Genomic DNA, 13,902 nt, shown 5'->3' on the forward strand with positions numbered 1-13,902 from the left:
TTGATAACTTAATTTAATGAGTTGGTCGAAATGAAAATAAAGAAAACAGTCTTAGCTCAGTAATATATCGATTTTGAACAGACATTTCTGTGTTAACTTAACATGAAAGTGTATTCAGTTAATACAACTTAAAAATCTCGTAAGCGTCCTTTAAAAGCTGAGTACAAGGCTGACTTGCCCGGACATGTTGTGCTCTCAGACCACTGATCGAAAGAAACGGAGGCAAAGAGAGAAAGCGGAGAAGCGCCATTTTGTACGGAACGTTATCAAACGTTAAAGCTTTGTGGTGAGTACAATTTTTTGCCTTGTTTTATTCACAGCAGCTAATAACTCTAACTTTAACTCTATCAACACGCACTGCAAGAAATGCTTTTTACACAACACTAAACTCTTCCTCGGCGAGTGGTGGTGATAAGCTAGTAACGTTACACTTCTGGCTAACTTGTGAAGTAATTCGACCGTAACATTAGTCTTTGTTAAGTTTTGTTTTACGGTGGCAGCCAAATGGTGTTAACTGACACTGAGCTTCTGTAGCAGTAGTTTTAACTCTGCAAAGACAGGGTAATACACGTTTTTCTTCTTTCTACTTTGAAATCGTTGCAGCGTTGATGAAGGTTTGACCAGCAAAAGGCTGGGCCGTTTTACATTCATGACTAAACAAATGTAGGTTACTGAGTATACATTCGGTTTAACATCGATGCATTTTGATGTTTAAGTCCTAGAGTTATTTTTATGTGAGATTGAAGTTTGTTAATTGAGCCCTAGCTGAAGAACAGCCTGTGTCAAAGTTCAGTCAAAAAACGCGGGCGAGGAAGCGAACGCCATGTTGTAGAAACGCCACAGGAAAGATCTTAAAGTAAATTGTATACATTAACATGTTGTGCCTATTTGTGCCTTTTTTTTATACAGATAAACCAAGAATTCAGAAGGATCACCACTGTTAACCTGGAGACAACATTCATGGCAAAGCTGGACCAGTACTCTCAGAAAATAATGTCCTTGCTGTCCTCAAGAGGAGGGGCTGCAAAAATGCGCATTCGGTGCATCCAGAACATGCTGCTAGAGGTATGAATGAATGAAATGTAGTTTATTTCAAATAGGATAATCCACTTTTTTTTTTTTTCCAATAGGTGATATTGAGTCTTAAAAGGTAGCTGTTTACAACTCAGCTATGTCAAATTATTGTTTAGAGCTTGAGGCACAAATATCAATTAAAACTATAAATACTTAATAATAAAACAAATTATAGGTGATGTGGATCATGATTGGCAGAGTAATTTGCAAGATTTTGCAGTTTTTCTATTTGTTACCTGGATTTTTCAAGTTCATGAATTGATCATTTCAGAGAAATGGCTCTTTGAAATGATCAATTCATTATTTTGATTATCACTGGAAATCTATAATTGGTACAGTTCAGGCCATATAAAGTCAATTCTTTTTTTTTTTTTTTTTTGGATGTAATTATCAAAAACCCATCCTCCTCGAAGAGCAGTTCGACATTCTTTTTCTTATTCACAGGACGATTCTGTGGAGAGAAGGCGAGAGGTCGCTATCCGTGGCTTAGTGGTGTATCTCAGGGAAAAGGAGGAGGATCTCTTCAAAGAGCAGGTAAATCAGACATGACTATACTTTGTATTAGAGCTACGATCTAATCTATTATTAATTGATTTCTAAATTAATCGGCAACTATTTTGATAATTGATTGATCGGTTTGAGTAATTATTTTAGAAAAAGAAGTCCAAATTCTCTGGTTTCAGCTTCATAAATGTGAATGGTTTCTGGTTTCTTTACTCCTCTATGACAGCAAACTGAATATGTTTGACATTTGAGGTCATCATATTGGGCTCTGAGAAACATTGACATTTTTCACCATTTTCTGACATTTTCTGGACCAAACAACTAATCAGATAATTGAGAAAATTGTTAGTTGCAGCCCTATTTTGTGTTACTCTCATGTATAAGTATGATTACTTAAAACATTTATATTGATTCTGACCTACCAGGATGGTGGCGGGGATATTACCAATGAAGTGATGAAGATTGTAACCAGAGGTGCCACAACGTCTGATCCAGCCAGCGCAAGGATCATACTTGAAGGAACAGAAGTCCTAGCAGACCTGGATGTACCCAGAGCCTGTGCCTTGCTAATGGGGCTGATATATGCACTCAACCTCAGCTACCCAAAAGAACTGAAAAACACTTTTGAAGTGTTTCAAAAGATATTCCTCGAGCTGGATGATCTGAAAGCCAGTCCTAAGGTAATGTCACTAAAAAGTAAACTGTTGTACTAAAAAATGTGAAGAGTGAGGCTATCCTCAAATTAAACGGGAAATGTTCCACTGTTGTTTGCAATGTGTTGTGTTACATACTGTACAGTAGGCAGTAGGTGTAAAGTTGAGCGTTGAGCATTAAGTACACCTAGTTCAAAATAATGCACTTTAAAAGGATAGCTCGGGTCTTTTGAAGTGAGGCTGTATGAGGTACATATGTATAGTGAGTGTCTTACACACAGTAGATGGCAGTCAGTAAGCTCCACCTACGGAGAAGCAGACGGGGCCACCGGCACGCAAGATGAGCCTCCATCCTAATAAAACTGATGTCAGTTTAAATGTACATTATATCAAGAATATGTTTACTGCTTTATTTTGCTATCAGACAGCCTTTTCTGTGAGGAAAGAGAAGTTCTACTGCTTGTTGTTTCAATCGCTCTGGCCCACCAGCGTCCATGGACAAAAACAGCAATTTTACCTGACAGCACACAGGAGTTGCTGGTCTCCTGCTGCCTTGATCAGTAAGTGTAATTGTGTTATTTGGTGACTTTGGTGTTAGTTCGGGTTAGTTCAGATTTACCAAAGTCACACAAACAAACTGAGCCTATCGTGCGTGTCGGTGGCGGAATGTGCTGACTGCTGTCTACTGTGTGTAATACACTCACAATGTACTTCATACTTAAAAAAAAACTAAACTATCACTTTAACACAAACAAACTTGAATCAGAGCATGACTGTCAAAATGTTCAGTCTTTTGAAACAGATTTACAGGGTGTTTTATGTCATTTATTTTATGGAGGCAACAATTTTGTCTGCTATTGAAATGTCAATGACTCTGGAATGGTGGACTGGTGTTCTAATAAACAGTTTGATCATAAAACTGGAATTTCAATGTGTAATTTATTGTATAATTGTAAGTTATAAGTTATTGTAAGTTATTAGTACTCAAAAAAATTAAGGTAACAATTTGCATGGATATTTCTGAGTAGAATAAAAGTAAAAAAATAAGTTTTAATAACTAAATGGAGTAATTTTTAAACAATTAAAAATAAGTTGGTTCAACTTAATTAAGCTTGTAGAGGACAAAGCAAATCATGTTGTTTGTACGTAAGGAATAGAGTTTGCCTAACTAGAGAACTCTTGTGGCATTTACGCTATAGTGGCTAAGCTGAAGTAACTTAAAAAGATCCATGCAAATTGTTACCTTAATTTTTTTACGTTAAGCCAACAAAACATTTTTTAGAGTGTGGGTCGCACTTGCTTCCTGTGGAAGCTGCAGGCAGTCTGAAGGTTTGACCTTTGACCTCCTGCTTCAGCTACTGCAGGTGCAGCACTGAAATATTTCCTGGCATGGATGATCAAAAAACTCTTAATGGGACATGAATTTTGTTTAAAAAGCAAAAACATTCAATAATAATCATGAACTCTGTTTTGTATGATTTTGGATTTTTGTTTTTTTGTTTTTGTTTTTTTGGGGGGGATAGTTTCCACTGAAAGAAATGAAGGGATTTTAAGATAGTTGCTATTTTAACACATATTAAGAAAGGTACAAAAAAAGGATGGAGGTTTAACCTTTGACCTGCGGGCTGCAGACAGACATGAGGGCAATAATCCTTATTCTGTCATTATCATTAATTGTAATAGTTGTAGTACCTGTTATTGTTGTTGTTGTGAGGTTTCTTTATAAGTTTGTTTTAACTAAATAAGATAAATATCACATTTTTCATGAGACACACAGTGTTTGCCTTGCAGGCTTATTGTATGAACAGAACACGCTCACATCTGCATGAATTATGAATTATATTTCCACCAAACGACAGGGAAGACGGGAAAGAACAATTTGCAACAACACCAAGACCTGTTGTTTCTGAGACAGAAAATTGGAGCTTTAAGAAGGATGGAGGGGACCTATAGACCTACTATACTTTACTATAGGACAGACCACGTGATCGCATTTATTCGAAACCGAGCAGAGACACATTCAGGTTAAAACGTGTTGTCAGGTGAGGAAGGACGATCCTCACATCGAAACAGCGTTTTTTGTTTTTTGTTTTTTGTTTTTGTTTTTTTGCTTCAATTGAGCAACATTATTCGAATTTAGCAACAAGACTGCAAGAAAACGGGTTTCAGAAAGCATGGGGCACCAACCAAAGTGGACTCTAGAGAATTTAAAATCCTGAAAGTGGAGAAAGAAAAAAATATGTGTGCAGCATGTGCTGAAATGTGAAAACACAAAGAAGAAGCTGGAAGGCCTGCAGCGCCTCAGACAGAGAGGCTCAGTTTACGGCTTTACGCCACAAACCTGCAGAAAAAAATGTGAGGTGGTGATTGTGCACCATCGTAGAGAGAGAGCGAGAGAGAGAGGAGGAAAAGCTGCAGGCCGCGGATCAAAATCACACCAGCTGCAACAACAAACATCCACGCGATCACAGCGACATCTGAACACACAGAGTCTTTAGGCGCTGCTCATAAGCGCTGAGGAGGAGGAAGCAAACACCATCTCTGCATCCAGATCTCACTTTTCCTTTTCAGGGCGGAAAGTAAAATTCTGATTTTAGTTCGGAATCACGACAACTGCACAAAAAGCGATCAGAGCACCTCGAAGGAGACACTGAAGCTGATCGTGGCAGCAGAAAGCAAGACACAAACGCACACGCTGAGCTTTGAATCAGACTTCCTGAAGGAAACACACAAGCACCCCCCAAAAAAGCGTAAGAACAAATCACAAAGTGGCACATAAGCTGCAGCCAGACAGAATCAAACGCAGAGGATCAGGTAACAAAGAGAGAAAGTCTCCAAATGTGAGACTTCATGACCAGCACGTGCATCCATGCTGAATTTAATTCATCTTTCTTCTCCACAGTAGCGCAAAAATACTGAGAACCGATATGTGAACCTGTTTAGTGAAGAACCGAATTAACAGATGTAAGAAGAAATTACAGCAGTCTAATAGATAGATAGATAGATAGATAGATAGATAGATAGATAGATAGATAGATAGATAGATAGATAGATAGATAGATAGATAGATAGATGTTTGTTTGCTTGTTTGTTTGTTTGTTATGAGAGCTTTAAAATCCAAACCAAGCGAGCTGCGAGCTGCGACCTACACATGAAACATATACATGTGGATCTCAGACGCACCGATCGTTGCATAGTACAAATATGACGCCACAAAAATAAATAAATAAATGAAGCTCACACAACATGAAATAGTTCCAAATTTAAGAGGTAAATTTCCAACCTTGTTTAAGTTTCAGCTGTAAAATAGCACCAAGAAGAAGAACCCGACCACCAGCATCTGAAATACTCAAAATCTAAAACACAGTAGCGCCAAGGGGGGAAAGAGAGAGAGAAAGAAAGTCTGCTGACGGTGGAAATATCAAAAATTGTAAGGAAAAAAACACGCCATCACCATTGGGCCCCTGACCAAGAAAAAATGCACAAATCTCTAAATTTAGGGGAAAGAAACAGTTTTTTCTGATTCTAAAAATACCTTTTGATACACCTGCACCGCAAACATTTAAATGTGAACCACATCAGCTCCTAAAAAGAAAGATACAGTCAGCTTTACGCTCTGTAGATAAGATTTTGAATTTTACTCCAGAAAAATAACAAAATATAATAAATAACTCAAATTTGAGGTTTAATGTGTAAATAAGAAGAAAAAAAATCAGATGAGGCTGAATGATTAAAAAAACAGAGGAGAAGAGTCATCTCACCATCAGAGTCATCACCTGTTAACACAGAAAAAGCCACAGACAGAAGAAAACACTGCACAGCGCCAAAGAAAGAACACCAGTGACCACAATTAGCTTGCAAAAGCTGACTCTTGTTTAGGAAAGATGTCAAATCTGAAAATGTAAGGGGGGAAATATCCAGAAAGTTTGTGCTCTGGGGCTTAAATAAACAAACAGAACTGAGCAAAGCGAGCAAGAAAAGCCGCATTTAAAACACAAAATTACATCAGTGACACAGCGCTCAAATCTGCTCTCACAGCCTGACTTTTCTTTGGAAAAAAGACTGAAAAAACTGGAGCTGCTTACAACTAGTGTAAGGTGGTTTTAGCTGTGAGCGGTTTAAACCAAACAAACATATGATGATAAAACAGTGCAAACATGACATTTTTGGGGAGGGGGGGTGGAGGGGGGCTGAACACAAACCCAGAGGCCACAGCCTCCAGCGCCTCAGATTTCACTGCTCAGAAGGAGAAAATGTCACAACCTGAAACACAAAAAGACCCTCACACAGTCAGTCAGGCTTCAGCAGCCTTAACGCGACCTCCGGTTGCATCATTTGACAGTTTTTTCACCCAGACGCGCCTGAATCTGCACGGGTAAAAGCTTTTACGCACAGGTTGAATTTTATTTTAATCCCAAACGTGTGCGTAACAAAAACAACTTAAAACTCCAGGAAAACATAAACGGAAAACACTCGTGTGGACGAGGTGGGTTATCGACCTTAGCCCACAAATGAATCCAATGATGTTTGCTCTCCATAAAATCATAATTCAGAATTTGATTACGAAAATCCCAAATTTAAGTTACAGTCTAGAAAAAAAAGGTGGTTTTGCTGTAAAAATATCAATAATAATAATCCTAAATTGATTTTTGTGCTTTTCAGTGAAATCAGTGAAAACACGGACGGTAGGAATAAAAAAAGACAAAGTGATTTTCATTAGTTATGAATGTAACCTATTCTTTTATTTTTATTTTTTATGATTAATTTTTTTTTCTTTTTTTGTTCTTTTTTTAAACTTTTGTAAGCGACAAACACGGGAATAAGAATAAGACCACAATAGTATCACAACCATGAAAATTTTTTTAGAGACGACAATTAAAGGACAATCATTCCAAGTAGTATTAGATAATGAGGCATTTTTTTCTTGTCAAACAAACGGATTTTTACATCGTTCCTCCTTTTATAGAAAAACAGAAAAGCAAAAGCCCACATTCAACTTACAAATAGACATTTCTCTCTCGCTCGCTTTTTTACTGATAATACAAAAAGTAAATAAAAGGAAACGAAGCGTGAACGTCCGTTTTTATCGGCGATCACGTTTACAGTCAAAGAAAGCACATCACAGGTTGCACTGCGGAAAATATCCATCAGCAAAACGAGAAATTTGTGCTTAATATTCAGCCTTAAAATCTGAATTTTCTAAAGCACGAGCAGTTAAATTCAAAGAGTTTAAAAAAACAGGCAACATGAGGCAAAAAAAATCTCTCCAGCAGCACTAACAATCCTTCGCTGATGACACTGAAAAAAATCGGCGCCACCTAACTCCATTTACGTTTCAGCTCATTTAAAAAGACTGCAAAAAAAGCAATATAAATCTCGTTTAAATGGACATTTTCTGCAGTGAAGGAGGCATCATTCACTCGGTCATCCACACCTTCTCCCATTCATTCATTCATTTACTCATTCGGTCCTTAATTCTTTCCACATTAGGCCTGTAGTATTATGCAGCTGAATACTGACTCTAAAATTCCTAAAAAACCGATTCTTTGGTCTATAGAAAGTACATTAGCAGTTTTCAACTGGGAAATTAAACGAGTGGAGAAACAGTCTCGGGACTTTAAACTGCGGGAGGCAGAGTCGCTAGAAACAAAAAATAAAAAATATATATATAAAAATGTGTTTCAATTTTGTAAAATAAAATCACTCTCCGCCGCTTTTCTTCAACCCCGCATGATACCTATAATACTGCAAAAATGCGGGCAAAACAGGCTATCAGAGATATTATTTTTATTTTACCTTTTTAAATCTTAAAATTAGATGAAACTATTTTAAATACACATTCTATAAAAGTAATACCTCCTCCAATAATAATAACAGAAAAAATCAGCCTGCAGCTCTCCTCACGCTCTCTGTTTTTTGTTTTTTGTGTTTTTGTTTGTTTTTGTTTTGTTTTTTTTATCTCAGATCACATTGCACGTCGCTGACTGACAGTACTATACAGAGACAAACCCCGGACACTTATAGGAACAGACATTATGTACACAGAAATTAAAACTGCAGGAGAAGATGGAGCAGAATAATAATAATAATAATAATAATAATAATAATAACAACAATTAAGATAATAATAAGAATAATAATAATAAAAAATACCTGGAAACTTCAGGGCTGCTTTCTGTTAGTTTCTCAGTGCTGCTCTTTTTTGTTTTGCAGTTTAAGCCTCTTCTCTTTTTTTCTATAGTAGGTAGTTTATAATAATTTTGTCATTTTTTTGTACAATGTAAATGTTCAGTGTAAAATGTTCAACTTACAGTTCCAGTCACTTAAAGATTCTCACTCCTTCAGGGCAGAATGAGGGGATGGATGCATGGATGGAGAGGTGAGGTGGGATAAAGTGGAGGGGTGAGGCTGGGGGTGAGGGTTTGGGGTGTTAGTGTATAAGCGGGTTGGAGGTTGAACTCTGGTTCTGATGCGTAAAATAGTCAGACAACCCCCCGGAAAGTCCCGAGGAGAAGGCCGGCAGAGAGCCGGACAGAGCTGGCCTAAGAGAGTCACAGGGCAGCGAGGAGGAGGACGGAGCCTGCGGGGAATTGGAGGCCGAAGCCCGGGCGGCCTGCAAGGTGCCGCCGCTGCCGCCGGTCTGCGTGGTCATGGACGGGTGTGGGACATGGGGGAAAAAGTAACTGGTCTGTCCGGCCAGTAGATTCACCGAGCAGGGGTTCAGGGAGTAAGTGGCCCCGGAGCAAGGGACGGAGAGGCCGCAGGGTACCGCCGAGGCCGCCAGGGCCGCCGCTGTCAGGTGGTGCGTCGCGTAGGGGAGATCCCCGCCGACCAGCCGGTCCATGCTGAGCCCGTTGGAGGATGGGAACGACGAGTGGTTGTTGCTCATGTTCTGGGTGAGCATGGTGCTGTAGGACATGGGATGACCCGGGTATCCCGAGGAGGTCCCGTTGTAGCCGAGGGCGCCGCCTGCCCGCGGGTGGTGTAGAGAGAGGAAGGGGGACATGGGCCAGTACAAGGAGCCGGCTCGGTCCATGAAGGTCAGCCCAGAGGTCAGCCGGGCACCCCGCTTGAAGGCCAGTTTGGCTCGGGACGTGGTGGACCTCCGTCGGAGCTTCCCGGTAGTGCCGCCGATGAAAACGTCGTCGCTGCTAGGGTCCAGCATCCAGTAGTTTCCCTTGCCCGGGTCGTCGTAGTGCCGCGGCACCTTGACGAAGCATTTATTGAGGCTGAGATTGTGTCGGATGGAGTTCTGCCAGCCCTGTTTGTTCTCCCGGTAGTACGGGAAGTTTTTCATGATGAATTCATAAATGCCGTTCAAAGTGAGCCGCTTCTCCGGACTCTGCCTGATGGCCATCATTATCAAAGCGTTATAACTAAAAGGAGGTTTTTCATACTTGCCGCTTTTCTTCTCTCCGTCCTTCCCTCCAGCGCCGCCGTCCCCGTCCTTCGCGTCTTTTTTCTCTTCCTGCTTCTCCTTCTCGTCCGGGCAGCTCTCCTGTCTCGAGGAGTCACTTTTAGAGTCCGCCTTGACGTCCGGCTGCGCGGCGGGGAGAGGAGCTTTCTGCTCGGCTTCGTCCGCGGCGCCGGGCCGGTGGTGGTGGTTCTGGTGGTGGTGGTGAAGGTGGTTTTGGTGGTGATGCTGGTTCTGGTGGTTGTTGTTGTCGCTTTGCACGGCCTCGGGCACCAAACTGTTTATACTAAACGACGATTTAGGAATCATTTTCACCTCTTTGCGCTCTCCCATATCCAACATCACCGGGCAATAAGGGGGGAAAATGGCAACGACCAAAAGCGACGATCACAGCTGGGTTTCAATCTGTCCTGTCTCTGCCTGCGAACCAGGACGGGAAGGAAGGAAGGGGGGATAGATAGGAAGAAAGAAAGTATAGCCCAACAAACTATTTCATGTTCGGTTTGGGGAGAAAAAAGGAAACACACACACACAACACACATGTACACACACATCGATAGGAGACAGATAGCTGCAATTAATTAGGGAGCCACAGCCACTAAAGCAAGTAAAAAAACATTGGTTGGACCTTTCCAGTCCTCAGCCAACCAGGGGAACATTAGTATTAAATATTAAGGCGTCCTCTGCGCTTTCAGCCAATCATGACGCACAGGGAAACACACACATCCACCAATGCCTTGCACGCTGCAAAAAATGCCCACCTTCCCGATACATTTCATGGTTTTTGTCTTAAAGTATCGAAATTTGATCAAAATGAACATCGAACTGCGACAGCGACTAGTCTGTTTTATGGTTTCCAAAGCGAGTCGTTTGCTTCGAAATTTTCGTTGGATGTTAGACTATTCTTCTTCAAACTGGTGCTCCCTGTCCTCGTATTAATCTCATCTGCGAATTCATACACCTGATCCGCAAACGGATTAAACTCGAATAAGAAAACTGGAGATTTTTAAAACCCATTTGTCTATTCACCGGACATTCTTTTAATAGAGAAAATGAAACTTTAGAGCCTTTTACGCCGCCAAATCGGACACTTTTTGCAGCGTAGAAAACACACTCACCCTTATCAACACTCGTGTGCCTTCCCCTCATCCCTCCCCTCTCACACTCTCTCCCCCACCTAAACCAAAAAACCATAGCTGGAAAACACACACCGTGCATGCGTAAACCCAAATCCCCGCCGCTCCTCATATTTACACTCCTCCGATTCAAATATTTGCCCCTTCGGCGTCTCCAAAACTGTTTACATCCCGGGAAAATAAACAGAGGAGAGGGGATCCGGAGGGCACGCGGACACGGTCAGGACAGGCTGAGGTGATTTATGTGTCAGATCGCAGCAGACTGCGCTGCGCAGAAAGGCTGCGGGGCTGCTTCTGCAAAAGCCGCTTCTCCGTGCGTAAAATGTGTGCCGCGCATAAACACGGTGTCTTTTCAATCTGCCACTTTAAGGAAGGTTTCAGTAGTCACTTACTTTCCTCCCAGCGGAGGAGAATTTAACAACAGCACGAAGTGAACCGGAGGCAGGAAGAGACTCGGCGTGTGAGAAAGGGTGGAGAGCCGAGGGCCGCCGAGAGCTAGAACCAAGCCTCATTCACAGATTTATTTTTTATTTTTCTTTTAAACCGTCATCGATACCTAAGAAAAATGTGAAATCATTTAACATAACATTCCAAATAGGGATTTATGTAATTTTTTCTCCATAGAAAAATGAAAAAATCAAATAAGATACATTGTAATTATACGCATATACTGTGACTGGTGCGGCACCCCCTGCTCCTTCATTTACTGCTGCTCTAACGGCACTAAGGGTTGTACGCAATGAAGTCCACAATATCTGCCTCCGCTTTAACGTTCATAAAATTAAAGACGGGGACTCTGTTTTATGGATTGATGTGTTTACATTCATAACAGAATTTGGTTGCCAGCCCGCGAAGAAATTATTGTGAAAAGGAAATGAAAAAAGTTTAAATTGTCACAGTGGAGAGGAAATTAGTGAATGGATACCGCTGTTGTTCTTACATTCCTAAATGTTTACATTATTATCGTATGTTAATAGTAAACCGCTAAGACCACATATTGCTTTACAGATACTACACGGATTGGGCTGTGCAGTTATATTTACGCACTTTGTTATTGTTGCTGTTGTTTGAATAAAGTCATATATTGTTTCTGGTCTCACTGGAGTTCATTTAATTCATGGATAAACTGCAACTACTGCTAAGTGTTCCCACAAAAACTACACGAAAATCCACTCAAATACGGCTGTAGTACTTCCAGCCGCATGCAGCTGCTTCAGCCCCTGAAACTACACAACTACCTCTTGTTAGCAGCACTGCTGTTTTTTTTATTGATTCACTGTCATTATTGACGAAATGAGTACAGCTACACCGCTGTTATTAGTACCGTAATAGTAATATTTCCATGCAGATCTCACAAGTATTGTTGCTACTACAATGAAGTTTTTCTCTCCATATGAGCACAAAAAATAAATATATTATGTTCCCCCTCAACAACACCCTCACGTGTTGTCTGGAACAGATAATTACAAAAGGAAAAAAAAAAAAAAACCTGTTAAGTCTACAAAATAAAAGCTTTTCAGAATGTCATTCCACCTTAAATAGTTTAATGGGAGACACACTCAGCCAAATCTGTCAGTCTGTAAAGTGCACAACAGTTGATTTAACACGTTTAAGGTGGTATGAGGATCTTGTTGTCAATGTGTGCGAGGGGAACACAACCGAAATTTTAAGCCCCCACCTTCATTTTTTTTCACATCATTGGAGCATCGAGTTGTCCAAACCGAAACCACATAAAACTCAGCAGCAACGCAGCTAATTGAACATTTTTCCATATTTTTTATATTTTGAATCATGTGGAAATCTGCCAACAACGCTGAGGAGGAAAAAAAACGCACTCACAGTTTTCATCCAAAGTGGAGACTTTTCGGCAGAAATGTGACTCAGCTTGCTGACACACAGAAAACCTACAATTTAAAAGGAGAAAGCTCATTTATTAACAAAGCGCGACTTTTAAGAGAGTCTAGCTGGATTAAATACACCTGACGTAATTCTTTGTATAGTTCTAATAAAAAAGGAACCAGCTGCTCAGACACGTTCCGCTGTTTTTACGCACGACACACTGAATCGTCACGGAAGCGTTTGCTCTTCTCAGACAACCACAAATATTAATTTATTTTCTGTGAAAAAGGTGAAGCAGTCTGTCAGTGACGGGCGCTCATCACTGAAGCGAGGCAGGGGAAGACTTGTAGCAAAGTGAGCGGGTTTATTTCGGGCTGGAAGGTTTTAAAAGCACAAAGAAGAAACTGAACACTGAACACATTCTCAGAAACTACAAGTCTGAGTAAAATCCATCAGTTTGTCAGAATCTCCATTTTTTTGTTTTTAATCATTTTGTTATATAAACCATTAAGATTCATCACCGGTCTTGTTATTATTATGTTATTTCCCGTCTGTGAAGCTTTATATTTTGTTTTTGTTTTATCTGTTTTGCTAAAAAATAAATAATTTTTAAATTCGAATTTAATTTTTTATATGAACATTTCATATGTATGATTTAATGACATATTATTATTATTGAGTGGTCTTTTACAATAATCAGAACCAAAAAGAACAATTCGCTGGATGAAAACGTTCATGGAAAGGTTCTGTAATTTTTTATTTATTTTTTTTCTTCATTTGGATCTTTCATTCACTTCCCATAGTTTTTATAATACAGGATAGATTCAGCTTCATGTAATGCATTAATTTTTTCAAATAATAATAACAACAATGAGACGATTCAGGGTGTTGGTCAAGTGCAAGCAGGTGCCAAAAAACTGATACTCATTCTTCCCACTATATTTATTTGTGCGTAAAAACGCGCGCATAAAGGAAATGTATTTAGAGCGACATTCTTTTCTCCATTATGCTTTTATTTTGACAGCGTAATCTAACTCGGTGCTGTTTGTTTATGAGCTTGTCTGTTAACTGAATATACTGGCTGTTTGCTCGGAGAAGCTGAGGATGTGAGCGGACTGTTCGGCTCAGCTTGCATGTTTTCTGCAGCGCTTCCCTGTTGCCGCTGTGTTTCCTTGTTGTGTCTGTATGTGTTGAGGTAAATTCCTGATTGTGTCTGTCGGGCTGTGAGACTCTGCAGCATCCAAACAGACCTGAGGAGGAGGAGGAGGGGAAGGTTGTGGAG

The 13,902-nt window shown here is 40.2% G+C and overlaps 1 protein-coding gene across 1 annotated transcript; it reads right to left on the reverse strand.

Annotated features, from left to right (window-relative positions):
* Positions 1-8,661: 8,661 nt before the first annotated feature.
* On the reverse strand, positions 8,662-10,218 carry foxg1a (forkhead box G1a). The gene has a single exon (XM_031727502.2). It carries the CDS (start codon positions 9,985-9,987, stop codon positions 8,662-8,664), a length of 1,326 nt encoding a protein of 441 aa, XP_031583362.1. The 5' UTR covers positions 9,988-10,218.
* Positions 10,219-13,902: the final 3,684 nt, after the last annotated feature.

This window comes from Oreochromis aureus, linkage group 19 (genome assembly GCF_013358895.1).
Source record: "Oreochromis aureus strain Israel breed Guangdong linkage group 19, ZZ_aureus, whole genome shotgun sequence".
Taxonomy (NCBI): domain Eukaryota; kingdom Metazoa; phylum Chordata; class Actinopteri; order Cichliformes; family Cichlidae; genus Oreochromis; species Oreochromis aureus.

Coding starts and splice junctions, on each gene's coding strand:
- foxg1a (XM_031727502.2), bottom strand. CDS start 9,987: ATGTTGGATATGGGAGAGCGCAAAGAGGTGAAAATGATTCCTAAATCG.